This window comes from Crocuta crocuta, unplaced genomic scaffold (genome assembly GCF_008692635.1).
Source record: "Crocuta crocuta isolate KB4526 unplaced genomic scaffold, BGI_CrCroc_1.0 scaffold144, whole genome shotgun sequence".
NCBI classification, from domain to species: domain Eukaryota; kingdom Metazoa; phylum Chordata; class Mammalia; order Carnivora; family Hyaenidae; genus Crocuta; species Crocuta crocuta.
In genome coordinates this window covers 1,057,588-1,076,053 of record NW_027529669.1, presented here as the reverse complement: position 1 = coordinate 1,076,053, position 18,466 = coordinate 1,057,588, and the positions used below count along the sequence as shown (strand labels likewise).

At 52.1% G+C, this 18,466-nt stretch overlaps 1 protein-coding gene across 2 annotated transcripts in view; it reads right to left on the bottom strand.

The window, feature by feature from the left end:
- TRIM25 (tripartite motif containing 25) overlaps positions 1-17,073 on the bottom strand; it is a 19,395-nt gene extending 2,322 nt beyond the window's left edge. Inside the window, exons 1-8 of one of the 2 annotated variants that reach the window (XM_077762865.1) lie at positions 16,818-17,073; positions 12,951-13,046; positions 9,791-10,024; positions 6,597-6,768; positions 4,738-4,803; positions 1,320-1,346; positions 896-979; positions 717-818 (exon numbers count right to left, since the gene is read on the bottom strand). In XM_077762865.1, the coding sequence (XP_077618991.1) occupies positions 717-818; positions 896-979; positions 1,320-1,346; positions 4,738-4,803; positions 6,597-6,768; positions 9,791-10,024; positions 12,951-13,046; positions 16,818-17,048 (1,012 nt within the window). In that variant the 5' untranslated portion in view covers positions 17,049-17,073. Of the gene's footprint in view, positions 1-716; positions 819-895; positions 980-1,319; positions 1,347-4,737; positions 4,804-6,596; positions 6,769-9,790; positions 10,025-12,950; positions 13,047-15,374; positions 15,482-16,817 lie in introns of those variants that run through there. The other variant, XM_077762866.1, reaches the window with a different exon arrangement.
- Positions 17,074-18,466: the final 1,393 nt, after the last annotated feature.

Here is an 18,466-nt window from a genome sequence, read left to right as displayed (position 1 = left end):
GGGGGTGACATCGCAGCTGCATTTTTCCAACTTCCTTCAAAAAGGATCACTGAGGAAATGAGCTTCTCGACAGCTTTCTAGGCTGGTCCCCTGCCGCCTGATTTTGCAGCACTGGCCTGGGGCCCAGAAATTGGTATTTTTAACCAATATTCAGGTGAAAGGGAGGTGGACACAGAGTGGTAGCCAAGAAAGGCTGGCTGCACTGGCTGCCGCTTTTGTTTTCCTTTGTTTCTTTTGCTCTGCTTTTGTGATGCGGGAGAGTTAAATATGCTGCAGAGGGGCGGGGCCCCAGGAGGGCAGGTGAGGATGAGGAGGGGTGTGCAGACAGAGCAGGAGTGGCCCCTCTTCTCTGTGAAGCGCGGGGGAGGGGGGCCTGCAGAAGACTGAAGCTATGACAAGCGGGAAGGTTCTGGAATGGCAGGGCAGCCGGCGGGACATCCAGAGCAGGACTGAGGCACAGCCGTGGGCAGCAGGTGCCGGCCCAGAGAAAGAGGCGAGCCGGGCTCACGAGGGCTGGGGGTGTTTAAAGCACCTCTGCAAGGTCCTAGGAAGGGAGGTGAAGAAGGGCAGGTGCTGACGGAGGACGGCGAGTCGCTCACCGGGCAAGGGGGGGCCAGGCAGGACCTCCCGACAGAGGCGAGGGCCAAGGCCGTGCACAGCTACACAGGACAGCCCGAGGGCCAGCGGGACTGCTCGCCAGGGCCCATGCTACTCACACTCTAGGAGCTCGGACCTGGACTTGGCCAAGAAGGTGTCCAGCACGTTGCTGGTCTTGAGGAGCGCCGGGTTCGGCTGCGCAGTGGAGGCTTTGGTTGCATCTGGGTGAGGACAGAGAGCCGTGTTCAGAACCAACTCAGGAAGGACACCCCACAGCCCCCTGCCCATGATAACTCACTCTCCGGGCCTGCTTGCTTTAAATCCAGTAACTGTTCTGAGGCTCCGAAGGTGGGCATATTGATGGATGAGGCAGAGGCAGCCGCTGGGGATGAGAAGGAGAAACGTGAATCGGACACACAACAGAGTGACCAGATGGCCTGTCCTCCCTGCCACACTGATTTTCAAGAGCTACTTCCACAAACACACACCTGGACAGCCGGAGTGATGCGGGTGCGTCCAGACAGGGCTACGCTCATCATCTGTCTCATCCACTTACACTTGCCCTCACCCTCAACCTCAGGCCCGCCTGCCACCAGAGAACAGAATGACAGAACTCGGGCCCTATCCCAGAACCTAATGAGAGAGAGGGCAGCCTACCCTGCATTTAATTCCACACCTGCGCAAACTCGAGAAACAAAAAGATGTACACATGTGTCACTTACGAGGTTTCTTGGATTTCTTTTCTTCTTCTGAAAAAGAAAATTTTTAGAATTAAGCTATTTTTACGCACTGCACAATGACACTTTTTGCGCACTGCACAATGACACTTCAAACATACCATAATACTAGTCATTTGCGTGAAGGCGACCCATACAAATAAAGCTAGGATGTTTTAGCTAGAAACAAGCAAACAAATCAATGGGGACAGAAACCTGCCACAGTAGTTTGGGGGACTGGGACAGATAATGAGCATGAAGGAATTTTCTGGGGTAACGGAAATTCATTAACTTGATTTGGGTAATGGGAACACACACATATGCATCTGTCAAAATTAATCTAACTGCACATGTGAGATCTGCATATTTTACGGTAGGTATTACATCTCTTTAAAAGGAAACATGCGGGGCGCCTGGGTGGCTCAGTCGGTTAAGCGTCCGACTTCGGCTCAGATCATGATCTCCCGGTTCGTGGGTTCGAGCCCTGCATCGGGCTCTGTGCTGACAGCTAGCTCAGAGCCTGGAGCCTGCTTCATGTTCTGTATCTCCCTCTCTCTCTGACCCTCCCCTGCTCACGCTGTCTCAGAAATAAATAAAAACGTCTAAAAAAATTTTTTTAATAAATAAAAGGAAAAATGCAAAAGAAAACATATAAAAGGGGGGGAGAATATCACAGTAGTCTTTTTTTAAATGCTTATTTATTTTTGAGAGAGAGAGAGCATGCATGTGCATGAGTGCGGGAGAAGCAGAGAGAGGAGCCAGAGAATCTGAAGCAGGTTCCGCTGTATTAGCAGAGTCTGATGTGGGGCTTGAACCCACGAACCATGAGATCATGACCCGAGCTGAAATCGAAGGTCACAATGAGCCACCCAGGTTCCCCTATCACAACAGTCTTTAAAAACTATCTGGAGGAGGGGCGCCTGGGTGGCTTAGTCGGTTAAGCGTCTGACTTTCGCTTAGGTCATGATCTCGCGGTTCGTGAGTTCGAGCCCCGCGTCGGGCTCTGTGCTGACTGCCAGCTCAGAGCCTGGAGCCTGTTTCAGTCTGTGACTCCCTCTCTCTCTGACCCTCCCCTGCTCACGCTGTCTCTCTCTCTCTCTCTCTCTTAGAAATAAAAAAAAAAAACAAAAAAAAACTATCTGGAGGAGCGCCTGGGTGGCTCAATCGGTTTAAGCGTCTGACTTCGGCCCTGGTCACGATCTCATAGTTCGTGGGTTTGAGCTCTGCATCAGGCTCTGTGCTGACAGCTCGGAGTCCGGAGCCTGCTTCGGGTTCTGTGTTTCCTTGGCTCTCGCCCCTCCCTGCCTTAAGCTCTGTCTCTCTGTCTCAAAAATAAACATTAACAAAATTTAAAAAATAAAAAATAAAATAAAAACTATCTGGAGTATGCACCTATGGAGACTAAGTTTAGCTAAAGGAATGATTCTCTAAGTGTGGTCCCCAGCAGCAGCAGCATGGCCAGGGAATCTGTAGGAAATGCAAACTCTGAGATCCCATCCAACACCTGCTGAATCTGAAAGCCTAGGGATGGGGCCCAGCGATCTGTATTTCACAAGCCCCTGGGTGACTGTGATGCATACTAAGTCTACTTGAGCTAGAAGATTCCGGGTTTCCTCCGCCACCTTCCCCACCACTTGGATGACAAGGGGTGTTTTGGATCTTATCCCTGCCCTCCCACAGGGTACTTTACGTTACAGATAAGCCCAGCTCTCGCCTATTATCCTCTACCTCCCCCCACCCCAGCCCCCACTCAGCCCCACACGACCCTCTAGCTCTCCTTCCTCCCCCTTCCGAGCGTTTTCCAGGTGTGGTCTTCACTCCGCCCCCATCTCCTCCTCACCCACCCACTCCCACTGGACCGGCATCTTGGGGCATCTTGGGAGGACCCCAGGCTGCGCCACGGGCCTAGGGCATGGCATGGGCCCCCTCCCCAGTCATCACAGCTGTTCAGAGTGTCATCTACACTGTGAACAATCCACTCCTTCCCTGCCGATTTCCCCATCTCAGCCCCCGGCCGGCACCCACTGCTCGCTCCTGCTGAGAGAGGTGCCTGTGATCTGGGGAAGGGGGAGGAAGTTTCGGGGGAGCATGACCTACGCCCTCCGCACCAGGCAGCCCGGCCCCTGGATCTACGCCATTCGGAAATGCCAAGGACAAACTAAACTCTCAGAGCAAATGGCACAGACCAAGAGTCCACTCGCCCACCAGGGGCAGCTTCCCCGTTCACGCTGCCTTCGGGGAAGCAGTAGCAGCCACAGTTCAGCTTCTCAGGGAGCCTGGGTGGCTCAGTCTGTTGAGCAACCAACTCTTGATTTCAGCTCAGGTCACGATCCCAGCCAGGGTCGTGGGACTGTGCCCCACATCAGGCTCCAGGTTGAGCATGGAGCCCGCTTGAGATTCTCATTCTCTCTCTCTCTCTCCCTGTCCTTCTCCCCGACTNTGTATGTATAAAAGCAAAATATATAAGGGGCGCCTGGGTGGCTCAGTCAAATACCCGACTCTTGATTTTGGCTCAGGTCATGATCTCATGGCTCATGAGATTGAGCCCCTCGTCAGGCTCTGTGCTTTCAGCCCAGAGCTTACTTGGGATTCTCTCTCTCACTCTCTGCCTGTTTCCACTCTCTCTCTCAAAATAAACATTAAAAAAAAATTTTCTTGGGGCGCCTGGGTGGCTTAGTCGGTTAAGCGTCCGACTTTCACTTAGGTCATGATCTCGCGGTTCGTGGGTTCGAGCCCCGCGTCGGGCTCTGTGCTGACTGCCAGCTCAGAGCCTGGAGCCTGCTTCAGATTCTGTGTCTCCCTTTCTCTCTGCCCCTCCCCCTCTCATGCTCTGTCTCTCTCAAAAATAAACATTAAAAAAAAATTTTCTTACACATAATATATAAACAGGTATACTGCATATTCACGGTATTAAATTTTCACAGGTGTGGGCAATTAGGGGAAAAACGTCTTCAGCGGCTGGGAGCGGGGCGGGTGAGAGAAGGGCATGATGAAAAAAGGCCAGGAAGCGCTATGACGGCAGAAGCACATGAGAACTCAGGGCACAAGGGGCCTGAGCTGCTGGCGAGGGTTAGCCTCTGCTCCTCCAGGACCATCGCCAGGCCCTCCAGGAGGCTCTGCCCAAATGCCAGAATGTGGGTGTCAGTAACTCTTTCTCAAGACAAGCCACCGTTGGTAGCCTTGCTGGTCCAGGCAGCCCGAAGGCCAGCGCCGATGGGCCGGTCCCGCTAAGCACCCCAGAGAAGCTCCTGCAATAGCCCCTCCAACTTATACTCAGTGCGGCCGTAGTCACGCCGGGCCCCCCGCAACCTGGCATGGGCTGAGCCCTTCCGGAAGGAGCGGCAGCACCTGTAAGTGTGTCAGCCAGGGCCCCCGCCAGCCACAGCCAGGCTGCGGCCACAGGGAGAGCAGCAGGGTTACTTACTCGGGACCTTCTTCGTGAAGTGTGCGGGTTTGTACGTGGGCGCTGGGCCATGCTCTCCAGGGCTCCCTGTGCCAAAGCAGAAGGCATTCATTTATGCAGCTATTCCAAGCAACCCCAGGAGCCCGCTTTGCCACAGGCAGGCAGAGAGAGAGTTTACAAAGGCAATTTCCGCTGACTTTCCCCATCCCATCAGTTACAAGAGCTAGAGACAAGGGGACAGGAAGACAAGTTTGCTGTGTCCCGCTTTTCTCTGGGTTAAAACGTAGCCGGGATCAAGTCTTTCCTCTGCCAGCGCCCAGCTTCATGACCTCTGAACCCTCTCTGAGCTTCCATTTCTCCCGGTGTAGCTGGGGATGAGCACCTTGGATGCGTGTCCAACGCGTCACCAGCTTTACCCTGTACGGAGTGCACCACACCGGGTCCAGACGCCCCCTGCAGGGACACTCGGCTTGCCAAGCTGGAATTCAAGCCCACCCCCTGGGTTATACAGTAAGATTCACTATGTGCCAGGCTCTACGCTAAGCACTGGGGAGAGAAGGCTGGATAAAAAACAGACCGAGCCCTGTCCTCAGAGATCACAATCTAGTGGGGGAAGAATAAAATGACAGATGTGCGAAGGTTCCCAAGGGATAAGGATTCTGGTACCCAGTATGAGCAGTGAAGAGTGGTGATGGGGAGGTCTGCTGAGAAATATAATGTTTCAACTGCACTCTGAAGGGTTACTGGTGAAGATGGTGGAGTCTGAGTCTTATAAGCAATGAGAAGAGCATGTAAAAAGGCCCTGTGGCAGGAAGCTTAGAATATGTAAGCAACTGAATGCAGAGAGATGTATGGGAAGAGGGAGCACTTCAGGGCTGGAGAAACAGACAGGACCTGACTAGTCAAGAGCGTGGCCTGAAATGTAAAAGCAATGGCTATTCTCTAAACAGGGTGAGAGGGAGAAGGTCCCAGGAAATCAGATCTGCATCTTGAAAAGCTCTCTCTGGCTGCAGCAGGAATGGACGCAGCTATTTAGAAAGCTGCCACCGATGATAGCCAGCAGGGGAACCAATGGACTGAGTCAGGAGATATTTAAGAAATATAATCTGGTGATGGATTGGACACAGTGGCCTGGGGGAACGGAAGGGGGTGTCAGGGAGGAATTCCAGGTTTCTCTGACCCTAGAACTAGCCATTCCTCCACCAAATACACTGATAACCCAGAGTCCATTTAAAGNCTATTTAGAAAGCTGCCACCGATGATAGCCAGCAGGGGAACCAATGGACTGAGTCAGGAGATATTTAAGAAATATAATCTGGTGATGGATTGGACACAGTGGCCTGGGGGAACGGAAGGGGGTAATCCAGGTTTCTCTGACCCTAGAACTAGCCATTCCTCCACCAAACACACTGATAACCCAGAGTCCATTTAAAGCCATCTGAGGGGCATCTGGGTGGCTCAGTTAAGTGTCCGACTGTTGATTTAGGCTCAGGTCATGATCTCATGGTTTACGAGTTCGAGACCCACATTGGGCTCTGCTCTGAGAGTGCAGAATCTGCTTCAGATTCTCTGTCTCTCTGTTCCTCCCCAACTTGTCCTCTCTGTCTCTCTCAAAATAAATAAACAAACTTAAAAACAAAAACAAAAAACGCCATCCGAGCCAGCCTCAAGATCACATGCAAAGAACCAGCTAAGATTAAGGCCTCCAGAAGCATTTCAGGAAGGATGGCTGCAATCTCAGGATGTTTCCCCACGACCTCGTTTCAGGATCCCGAGACTGAAGCCCCAGGGCTCTGGGTCAGGACCCTCTCCCCGATTCCAAGAGGCTGATTCCATTTCAGGGGTCCCAGGAGGGGAGCGTGGGGGCTGCCAACGGGTACCTGAGCCGGTGGGTTCCTCGGCCTTCTTGTCCGGGGGCTGCCTGATATACCGCTTCAACTCGTTTTTGAGGTCGAAGGTGGCCTGGCAGACACCCTTTATCAGCTCCTGATTCAGCTCCACCTTGGGGACGTACACAGGCTTTGTGGACACTCCCTGCAGCTTTACCGCTTTCTGAAACAAGCCAGGGCATCAGATCAGGCAGCTCCCAGGAAGCCAGGGCCTCAGCTCAGCCCTCATAAACTCCAGGAGGGGCGCCCTTGTGCCCAGGGGGCTCAGTCCAGTCAGCTGCAGGCCAGAGGCTGCTGGGGCTAACGTGCCACTTTAGGTCACAGGGCTGTGGATCTGGGCCCTCAGAGGCCACTCACCTACCAAGGGGGAAACTGAAGTCAAGAAATAACAAATGTGCGGGCGCCTGGGTGGCTCAGTCAGTTAAGCATCCAACTCTAGCTGGTTTCAGGGCATGATCTCACAGTTCATGAGTTCAAGCCCCGCATCGAGCTCTCCGCTGTCAGCACGGAGCCTGCTTCGAATCCTCTGTCCCCCTCTCTCTCTCTGCCCCCCACCACTGCCTGCATGCTCTGTCTCTCTGAAATAAATATATAAACTTAAAAAAAAAAGAAAGAACATGGGAGGAAAGGAGGAAGAGAGAGAAAGGAAGAAAGGAATGGAGGGAGAGATTGAAAGAGAGAAAGAGAAAAAGAAAGCAAAAGTGTCCCGCTAGGAACACTGCCAGTTGGTGGCAGGGACAACGTTGCGACATAAACCTCCTGACCCCGTGGATGATGCTCTTCCACTCCCCCAGCTGTGGCTGCAAAAGTTCAGGAGACTCAGGACCATCCCGAGCCTCAAAGACCAGCTCTGAACACGCGCGGACTGGACGGGGCTGCCACGGCGGCAAAGGGTTCGGCCTGGGCACATCCAGGGCAAAGGGAGGATGTTACAGAAAGCCCCAAACCTGAGCTAAAATCAGGTCATACAACAGCAAGAGGCCCCCAGGTAGGGACTGAGAACCCTTCTCCGAGAGCGCTAGGCAGCTACTCCAGTACACAGGAAGGGCCACGGAGATGAAACTCGATGGCGCCGAGCCGAGGCCTGGGAAGAAGTCTGTGCAGCGGGAAGAGAAGGTTCCCAGTCCCTCCTCTACTCTCCCCAGGACCTGAACAAGGAACCCGGGCCTCTGAGGGGTCATCGCCCCATCGACGGGGCTCACCGGAGGGGGCAGCGTGAAGGGGTAGGCCGGCCCAAAGGAGGGGACAGCAGACACATCAACAGGCACATCTAAAGCAACGCCACCGAGTGCTACAGCGGAGGCAGAGCGACCCCCTCGATCGCCAGGCATGGCGGAAGAGCAGGATTCGAGGAAGACGGAGGGCGGGGGGCGGGATCTGGAGCGGCCCAGGGACAAGGACAGCCGTAGCAGGCCCATCCGATGCCCAGGGTGCCCGGGTAACGGCGAGGTCACAGCACGGGGCAAGAGAGGACATTGCGGCCAAACGCAGGGGAGCTACGGGAGACGAGGTCAGATGGGGCAGGGGGTCTGCGCTTTAGAAAGACACTTCCAGGGTCCATGGGGAGGAGCGATGGAGGGAAGGGTGTAGGCAACATTCTAACATGGCCCCCAAGGTGCCCACCTGGTCCAGGGGTGCACACCCTACACAATCCCCTCCCTGTGAGTATGGGCAGGACAGTGAGTATGGTAGGATTAGGTTACCTTCGATGGAAAAACTGAAGGAATATTGCAGATGTAACGAAGATCCCAAGTCTGTTGGTTTTGGGTTCATCAGTGAGGTGAGTATCCTAGGTGGGCCTGACTTAACCAAGTAGGGCCCATTAAAAGGGAGCAGGCTTGTAAGAAAAGAATGAAATCTTGCCATTTGCAATAACATGGATGAAGCTAGAGAGTATTGCGAAACTAAGCCAGTCAGAGAAAGACAAATACCATATGACTTCACTCATTTGTGGAAATTTAAAAAAACAAAATAAACGAGCAAAGGGAGAGAGAGAGAAACAAAGCCAGCAAACAGACTCTTAACTGTAGAGAACAAACTGATGGTTATCAGAGGCGGCGGTGGGGGGGGGATGGGTGACATAGGTGATGAGTATTAAGAATACACTCATCGTGGGGCACCTGGGAGGCTCAGTCAGTAGAGCATCTGACTCTCGATTTCCACTCAGGTCGTGATCCCAAAGTCATGGGATCAGCCTCCATGACTGAGCATGGAAACCTGCTTAGAATTCTCTCTCTCTCTCTCCCTCCCTGTGCCCCTCTCCCCTGCTTGAACTCTCTCTAAAATAAAAATATAAATAACTTTAAAAAGGGTACACTCATCATGATGAGCACTGAGCGATGCACAGAATTGTTGAATCACTTAAAAAAAAAAAGAGTTAAATCACTATATTGTACATCTAAAACTAATATATACCATATGTGTTATACTGGGGGGAAAAAACAGGGCTACCTGGGTGGCTCAGTCAGTTAAGCATCCAACTCTTGATTTTGGCTCAGGTCATGATCTCAGTTGGCAAAATAGAGCTCCGCGTCAGGCTCTGCACTGACAGCACACAGAGCTAGGGACCCTCTCTCTGCCCCTCCCCCGCTCTCTCTCTCAAACTAAATAAGTAAACTTAAAAAAAAAAAAAAGAAAGAAAGACTATTCTTGCTAAAAAAAGAAAAAAGAAAAGATCAATAATCTAAGCAAGAAAAAAAGGGACGAGACTTCCCCGGAGGGAGAAATTCTCTGCTGGCTTTGAAGAGGTAGCTGCCAAGTCGAGAGGGGGCCACGTGGCAAGGAACGGCAGCAGCCTGTGGGAACATAAGGCAGACCTCAGCCACCAGCCGGCAAGACAGCGGGGACCTCAGACCTGCACCACGGGAACTGAACTCTGCCAAGGAACATGGGTGCTTGGAGACCCCCTAAGCTCAGCAGCCTAGCCGACACTCAAGGGCAACCCCCTAAGCCACATCTCAGCTCCTGAGCCACAGAAAAGTGTGAGGTAACAAGCACATGCCCTTCTGAGCCACTAAGTGTCTGCTAAGTTGTCGCACCGCATAGGAAATGGATACAGCGTGTGTCTCAGGGATGTTTCCAACGACACTTTACAGCCCCATGTCCTTGAGGGCCCCCCGCACCTCCAAACAACATCATAATGGCAGGCAGAAGGTGTGTTCAACAATGCCTCCCTCAAGACCTACCTCCAGAAACTCGAACTCGTCCCCCTTGGTCAGGGCAAGTTCAACCTCCTCCTTCAGCGTCTGGATCTCACTCTTCTTCTTGAGGAGGATCTGGTAAATGTGGTCGAACTTGGTACTGACCCTCTTCTCCTCTTCCTTGATCTTTTGGGTGGAGGTGGCCTCAGCGGCATCAAGGAGCACCTTGATTTCCATGAATTCTTGTCTGAGCTGCTCTGTCTTCCTGTGTGTGACCTCCTACCGGGGATAAGACACGGGGACATCTGTCAGGCAGGCCAAAAGGCTAAGCCTGTGGTACCAAGTGCTGCTGAGGTGTGCAGGGCCAGGTACTCTTATGTGTCCTCTGTGGGGGTACAGATGGGCACAACTGCTCTGGATGGGAACTGGGCAATATCTGGTGAACCTGAGCTGCTCATACCCAAATCAAGGAATGTGCTCAGCTACCTGCCCCAGAGACAGACCCAAGAATGCTCATGAGCAGCACTGTCTGAATTAGCAAAACCCCGGAAACAATCCAATGTCTATCAATAAGGGACTCAGGGGGCACCTGGGTGGCTCAGTCGGATGAGCGCCTGACTCTTGATGTCGGCTCAAGACCCGATCTCACGGTTTGTGGGACTGGGCCCCGCATCAGGCTCTGCACTAAGTGTGCAGCCGGCTTAAGATTCTCTCTCCCTCTCCCTCTGGCCCTCTCCCTGAGTCGTGCTCTCTCTCTTTCTAAAATAAGTTTAAAAATTAAAAAAGAATTAAAAATAAATAAATAAGAGACTAGATACAAATATGCAAATTATTCACAGGATAGAATATTAAACAGTAATGAAAATTAATGAGCTGGGGCAACACATGGACAAATTTTCGTGAGGGAAAAACAACCTGTAGAAGACGACATACAGCATGACGTTCTTCATATAAGCTTAGAAACAAACAGAATGGCTTCCCTTCAGGGGCACCTGGGTGGCTCCGTCAGTTAAGTGTCTGAATTTGGCTCAGGTCATGACCTCGCAGTTCATGGGTCTGAGTCCCACGCTGGGCTCTGTCCTGACAGTTTGGAGCCTGGACCCTGCTTCGGATTCTGTGTCTCCCTCTCTCTCTGCCCTTCCCCCACTCGTGCTCTGTCTCTCAAAAATAAACATTAAAAAAATTTTTTTTAAAAGAACAGCTTCTCTTCAGTAAGAGAACCCCCCTGGAGTTTACAAGGGCGCATGGCTGCCCTGTCACAGACTACATTTCCCAGGATTCCCTGCAGCTAGACTTGGCCATGTGACTAAGCTATTCCCAGTGCAGTGTGAGCAGAAGTGGTATGTGTAATACTCTTCTTCCCTGTCCCTTTTACTACAAGCTAGAACAAAGATCTGATGGTGACCCAGCTTCAACCAACAAAATGAGGAAAACACCCCATGCAGTAGCAGGGTAATAAGAAAAGACTCTCGGGGTGCCTGGCTGGCTGGCTCAGTTGGAAGAGCATGCAACTCCTGATCTCCAGATCAGGAGTTCAGGGCCCTCATTGGGTATGGAGATTACTTAAAAACTTAAAAAAAAAAAGGATGAATATATATATTTACTACTCCTCACAAAAAAAAATCTCTAATTCCACCACTCTAATACCAATACTACTATTCTCTTACCATACTTGCTTCCAGTCTTTTCTCCCATACTCCCATAATGGGTTGAACGGTGGCCGCCAAGAGATCTGTCTAGAACCTTCAAAGCTGACGTTACTTAGCAAAAGTCTCTGCAGATGTAATTAAGGTAGGAATCTTGAGATGAGATTGTCCTGGATTACCCAGCTGGGCCCTAAATCCAATGACAAGTGTCTCTCATAGAAACAGAAGAAAAGACACAGACAGAGGGAGGAGGAGGCCATATGAAGACAAGAGACAGGGGGTTAGGTGGCACAGCCGCAAGCCTAGGAGCGCCTGAGCCACCAGAAGCCGGAAGCGGCAAGGAAGGATTCTTCCCTAGAACGAGACATCGTGGCCCTGTCTTTGGTTTTAGGATTCTGGCCTCCTGAACTATGTGAGAACACGGTTCTCCCTGTGAGCGGAGTTTGCGGGAATTTGTTAGGGCAGCCGCAGAACTAATACACTTTCTTCTTATAAAAAGATATAACTTGGGGCGCCTGGGTGGCTTAGTCGGTTAAGCGTCCGACTTTCGCTTAGGTCATGATCTCGCAGTTCGTGGGTTCGGTCCCCGCGTCGGGCTCTGTGCTGACTGCCAGCTCAGAGCCTGCAGCCTGTTTCAATCTGTGACTCCCTCTCTCTCTGACCCTCCCCTGTTCACGCTGTCTCTCTCTCTCTCTCCTAGAAGTGAATAAAACATTAAAAAAAAAAAAAAAGATATAACTCTAGTGCGTATACAGTTGTGCTTCCTGTTTTTTTTTCCCCCCATTTAAATCGTAAACACTTAGGGCTTCCAACTCCCAATTTCCGTTCAGGTCATGATCTCACGGTCGTGGGATCGAGGCCCGAAGCACAGAGCCTGCCTGGGATTCTCTCTCTCTCCCTCTCTCTCTGCCTTTCCCCAGCTCATGCCTGTATGCTCTAAGTGTTAAACATTCAAAAAAAAAAAAAAAAACCCAAAAAGGAAATAAATCATAATCACTTTAATCACTTTTTATATAAATGATTTTTTTCTTCATGATTTTTTTTTTAACGTTTATTCATTTTTGAGAGACAGAGTGCAAGCAGAGCAGGGGTCAAGAAAGAGACAGAATTTGAAGCAGGCTCCAGGATCTGAGCTGTCAGCACAGAGCCTAATGGGGCTTGGGGCTTGAACTCACGAATGGGGAGATCATGACCTGAGCAGAAGTCGGACGCTTAACCGATTGAATCACCCAGGTGCCCCCTTCGTGATTTTTTTTAAGCCACCAACACGGGGCTCAAACTCACAACCGCGAGATCCAGAGGCCCATGCTCTACTGACTGAGCCAGCCAGGCGCCCCTATATTACTACTTGTTAACGCTCATTTTTAGTGACTGACCCTGTCCTCCCCACACCAAGGTCAGGGCTTGTAGACAGTATTCAGTTTGGGTCTCCGTCTAACTCCAACACCGTGTGTGACGCCACGTGTGAAGCCTTGAGGGGATCAGAGCTGAGCCAGTCCTGCCAGGAGGCGGAGGGAGGCCCTGGGCTGAGACTGGCAGTGCGGAGCCCTGTCACTCACCCTTATGTCCTGCTGCTTGCCTCTCACGTCCTCCAGCGCCCTGGATGCACCGTTGATCTGACCGTACATGACGGTCAGTTTATGCTTCAGCTTGGTCTGCGGAGAAAACGAGCAGGTGAGAAATCACCTCAGCCCTTCCCCCCACACCAGGATGGCCGGACGCTCTGCCGGACGCTCTCCCAGCGCATTTCTGCTGCCCCAGGTCTTGCCTGCCTGTAGCTGCTTGTAGCATTCTCTTACTTATTGCCTCCCTTCCAACTTTTAAAGGGACAGACAATACAAGAAAGAAGTTAGGAGCATAGGACTCAGACCAACCCATTCCCAGCTGTCCTAGAGTCTCTCACCTATGTCCTTGACCATGAAATAGATACAAATGTTCCCACCCCAGAAGGTGAGTGGGAGGATTAATTGAAACGTGGTAAGAACTCTGCATGGTGCCTGGATCTTAGTAAAGCCAAACTAAAGGTCAGCTTGCATTGCCAAGAGCTACTTCATTAGCACACCCATTTTACAGACAATGAAACTGAGGCAAGAAGCCCAGCAAGGGGGCCAAGTTCACACAACAGCCAGAACAGCTGGGGCTGGGCCAGTTGTTTCAGTCCTTCCAGCAAGCCCTCCCACTGCAAACCACCAGGAAAGCGGACAAATTACTGGGAAGAAAAATCTGCTGAGTGACAAGGGAGCGCTAACTACGCCAGGAAGGACCACAGAGCCAAGGTCTGGGAAAAGAAAACCCAGAGAGAAAAGCCTGGTTCCTGCGGCTGTCGTCTCACAGCCATCTATCTGCCAATTCCAGGAGACAGCTGGAGGAGCCTCGGTCAACCTCAGGGAAGCAAGTGGACAAGAGTCAGAGTCCAAGGCTCCTTTGGTAAGCCCCACAGGCGGGGACCTCCACAGGCTACACCCTCAGGATGAACAAGCGGAAGGCCAACCCACCATCAGGTCAACCCCTGAAACTGAATTAAGGTGACTCAGAATTGCTAAGTCCCTAGCCACCTCCAGGAACCAAGGTCAAATATGCACAAAGGGAAATAGTACCATCCCAGGCCTCTTAGTATTTTTATCTATGTTCAGAATCGATATTGGGAGTGTCCCGCCGCCCTGCTCGGTGAAACGTTGCAGCGCAGAAATGGGAAGGAAAACCATCCCCATCATAATAGCAGCTCGTGTTTCTTACATACTCACTGCAAGCCAGACACAGTTCTAGTGCTTTACAGGTATTAACTTAAAGCTAAGAACAACACTGTAAAGCAGGAGCTGCCCGCCCTCTGTAAATAAGGACACTGAAGCGGAGTAATGAAGTGGCTCGCCCCGGGTCACATCTCTGTTAACTGGTGTCCCAAGAGCCTGGTGTTACAAAGCACTGAGTTCGCCAGAAACGTCCAGGAAAAAAATATTTACTTCTCCTAACGAGCTGACTCAACATCCTCCAGCCCTCCCGTTCCACTTTCCTGCCCTCTCCCACACCACTGGAGATATTCAGCTCTGAACCTGACCTTGAATCTGGACTGGAACAACACAGTGACAAGTCACATACTGAGGGCTGGAACGGGAGGCCAAGGCCACACTAACTCGACCCCGAAAGCCCAAGTTACTGGTGATGTTTCAAATTCAACCTCTGTGACAGTGTCCTTTGACCTGGCCTCTCGCAGTGGCCAAGATCAAGTGTGGGCCAAAGGCAGAAGGCAGGCCAAGGCAGATCCAGCCTCACAGGTGTCAGAGCAACAAGAGAGCTCAGAACACCTGGGGGCTGCCGACAGCCCAACACTGTTCCACCTCCAACAGCCACTCAGTGCACCGCAGACCTCTGTGTTCGGGAAACCTTTATCCGTCAGTAATCAAACGCATATGACAGTCCCCTGATGGCAGTGAGGGGCCTAGTGAGAGGTGCAACAATCCCCTCATCAAGGGCAGAAAACTTTTTGAAGTTCTGAGGACCTGTTCCCAGATCGGGGACTTGGGTCCGCCGTGAGGACGCAGGAGGCAGCAGAGTCCCGAGTCCGCCCCCACGCCAGTGGTCAGGACGGGCCGGCTTCCCACGGCTGGGGCACTGCCCAGATGGCGCTGGCTCTGTCCCAGCAGTGAGCAGTGGCAGGGCCAGGAGGGGAGGCTGGTAGAAGGCCAGGCAAGGCGGGTTCCAGGGATTACCCAGGTGCACTGGGTGCAGGCTCCGGCTCCGGGCCCCAGAGGCTGAGACAGAGAGAGAGCTGTAGCTCCAGGCCAGGCTGAGAGGATCCCTCCTGCCCCCACTGCCTTCTGCCTCCGCAGATAAGAAGTTCTAGAAGAGCCTTCTGGCAGAAGCCAGCTGCCCCAGTCCTCAGGGACAGGCCCAAGCAGCCCAAGGCCAAGAAGATCTGGGCAGCCTGACACCACCCCCAGCTCTCTTCCCAGAAAGCACACCGACAGGGCTTGGGCAGCACTCACCCCGCCAGGAAGAAGGGTCAGAATTCAAGTTCAGGTCTCAACACCCAGCCGAGGTTGGAGCCTGCATCAGACAGCCACTTGCCTGACCCCGGGTCCTGCCCACAAAGCACTTCCCACACCGCTCATCTCCCTGGGGCCTCCTGACCACCCTTGCAGGTCCGGAAGGGATGCTCTTAACCCCATCTTACAGATGAGGAAGCTGGGGCTCAGAGAACTGCAGTGACTTGCCGTAAACCACAACTGATGTGGGGCAGGGCAGGGCTCACAGCTCAAAAGGCTGGGCAGGTTCTTTAGTGTCGCCGGTGGAGACCCAGGCGCCGAGGCCTGACATAGTTGTACCTCAGAGGTCAACTCTCAGGCCGTGCCTTGAGGTCTGGCCTCCGAGACGCAGAGAGGAAGGTCCTGAGGGATGCAGCTCAGACCGAGAAGCTGACTGGGCCCGGGAAGAGCTATGGCTTCACAGCTATGGCCGCAGCCTGGTCCTGGCGCCACGGCAAACCTCCAAGGTCTCCTATCTCCTTTGAAAACACGACAGTCCTTGACTGTGAAAATGAAAGGCAATCAGGCCATGCCTTGGAGCGCAGGCTGATATAAAAAGGGTGGTTCGATTACACCTTTTCAGCCTCTGCCTTGAGTCCACAAGGCTAAGTTCTGATTTCCTCAAAACCACTAAAATCAACACAGGCCTGGAAGGCCCCCTAGGAAACCGCCCGGTCCCGCCTCTTCACTTTATTGATAAAGACTCAGGCCTGAGGGGCCAAATTGCTAAGCTCAGAGTCGCACAGCCAGGGCGGACGACACTATGGTGCAAGAGTCTGGCTGTCCCTCTGACTAGTATCCAGAGATATTTGGGACTCTGGCCACCACCCTGCTCAGAGCGATCCTCTGTAGTCACTCTCTGGCTCACCAAAAGTTTCTGCTCACATGACCTCAAGGCTGCAAGAATGTCCCATGCTCCCTGCACTCAGATACAAGGCTGGTCATGGGGAGAAAAGGCAAACTGTCGAGTCAAACCCGTTGGGGTCCCAATGCCTGCCCAGCAGCTTACTGGCTTAGCTCAGACTTCAACCTCTCTGGACCTCCATGTCCTCAACTGTAAAATGGAACTAATTATATCCACCTCCTGGGTGCTGCCAGGATTTAAATGAAGGTACAGATGAAACCTCCAGGGTTCATATTTGACGTTGGAAACCCTCTACTAAACATCATCGGACAACTACTAGGCTTAAGGCCAGCAATCACCTGTCTTCTGAGGTCCCCTCTGTAGGATGGGGGGGGGGAAGAGGGTGGACCAAGGATGACAGAGGAGGGCTGTGTGTTCTCCCCGCACCTTTCTATTAGACACTGGGGACGCCCCTGCCCCTGTTCTGGGGGCCCAGCAAGGCCCATTCACCTACCCCGGGGGATCCGCGGTGGGCCACGATCCCCTCCCCCACCCCTTACCTCCAGGTCTGCGCTGGCCTGGCTCAGGGTCGCAGGCGAGCAGGTCTTGTGCTCCACCAGGCAGACGTGGCAGATGCACTCATCATGCTGGGGGCAGAAGAAGTCCCGCAGCCGGTTGTGCTGGGGACACTTGCGGCGCATCAGGTCCTTGACGGGCGGCTGCAGCTGGTGGTCCTGGAAGGCAGGGCTGTCGAGGTGCGGCTGCAGGTGCTCCTGGCAGAAGGAGGCCATGCACACCAGGCACGTCTTGACGGCGGGCGNCAGGGGGTGGTGACCGGCACCTTGAAGGGCTCCAGGCAGATGGAGCACGACAGCTCCTCGGCCAGGGGGACCAGCTCCGCCATGGCGTTCCTGGGGACCGGACGGGACGCGCTGGAACTCGGTGCGCGAACACCGAAAGACCGNACCTGGACTTCCAGCCCCCAAGGCCAGAGCCCGTAGGCACACACTCTGGCTTAAAGCTGGCGATTTCTTTTCATACCGATAGAATACGCTTTTTTTTTTTTTTAAATTTCCAGTTCTACTTTAGTGGGATTTGCAGACATCCCAGTTTTAACAATGATTCTCTGCCCCCCCCCCCACCGTCATACACACAATTTTGTAACAAACATTTTTCTCAAAATTGCTTATTTAGATTTACTTCCTTTTATTCAGCTATGTTCCCCGCCCCTGACCTGGGTGCAGGAAAAGCAGGTGTACAGAAGGAGAGAAGTATTCAATAGAGGGGATGGGGGGCAAAAGAGCAAGGTAGTGCCTTGGTGGGAGTTAGCTGGAGTTTGCCCTGGAGACAGGGCGAGCAGCAAAAATGAGAAAAAGGTAAATGTCGTTAACTACTGCTAAAAGTAAAAGCTACTATTTACGGGGCATCTACTCTGTGCAAGTCATATACTTATGTCTTCTGATCCTCATAAACACTAGAAGACGAAATTTATTACATCCATTTTACAGGTGAGGGTCACATATTTTATTTATTTTAGTTTTAAGTGATCTACCCGCCCAGCATGAGGCTCAAACTCAGGACCCTAAGATCAAGAGTGCAAGCTCTAGGGACTGAGGCAGACAGGCATTTCTACCCTCCTTTTTTTAAAAAATAATTTCTCTACCCAGGTTGGGGCCAGAATAGGTTACATATTTTATACAAAACAGGACTGAGCTTCTAGCTCAGGATTGCTTTGCCTAAAAATTCCTTTTTTTTTTTATGTTTATTTATTTTTGAGAGAGGGAGAGGGAAACACAGAATCCAAAGCAGGCTCCAGGCTCTGAGCTGTCAGCACAGAGCCCAGTGTGGGGCTCGAACCCATGGACTGTGAGATCATGACCTGAGTGAAGTCGGACACTTACCGACTGAGCTACCCAGGCGCCCCATTAAAATTCTAATTCCTTAAAAAAAAATTTTTTTTTTTCTAATTCCTGGCTTTCCTATTTCTATTCCTCCAAAACTCTTAACCCCATCTGTTCTTTCCTATTGCATTGTTGTTTGCATGGGGAGGAGGAAGGCAGAAGGCAGGGAGGGGTCAGGAAATCAGATTTATGCATGGTATCTCATTTAATCCTCACACTAACTCTTTAAGATGGGTATTATCTCATGTGACAGATGAGAAAACTAAGGCTTAGAGAAACTCAATAACTTCCTTAAGACAACAGATACT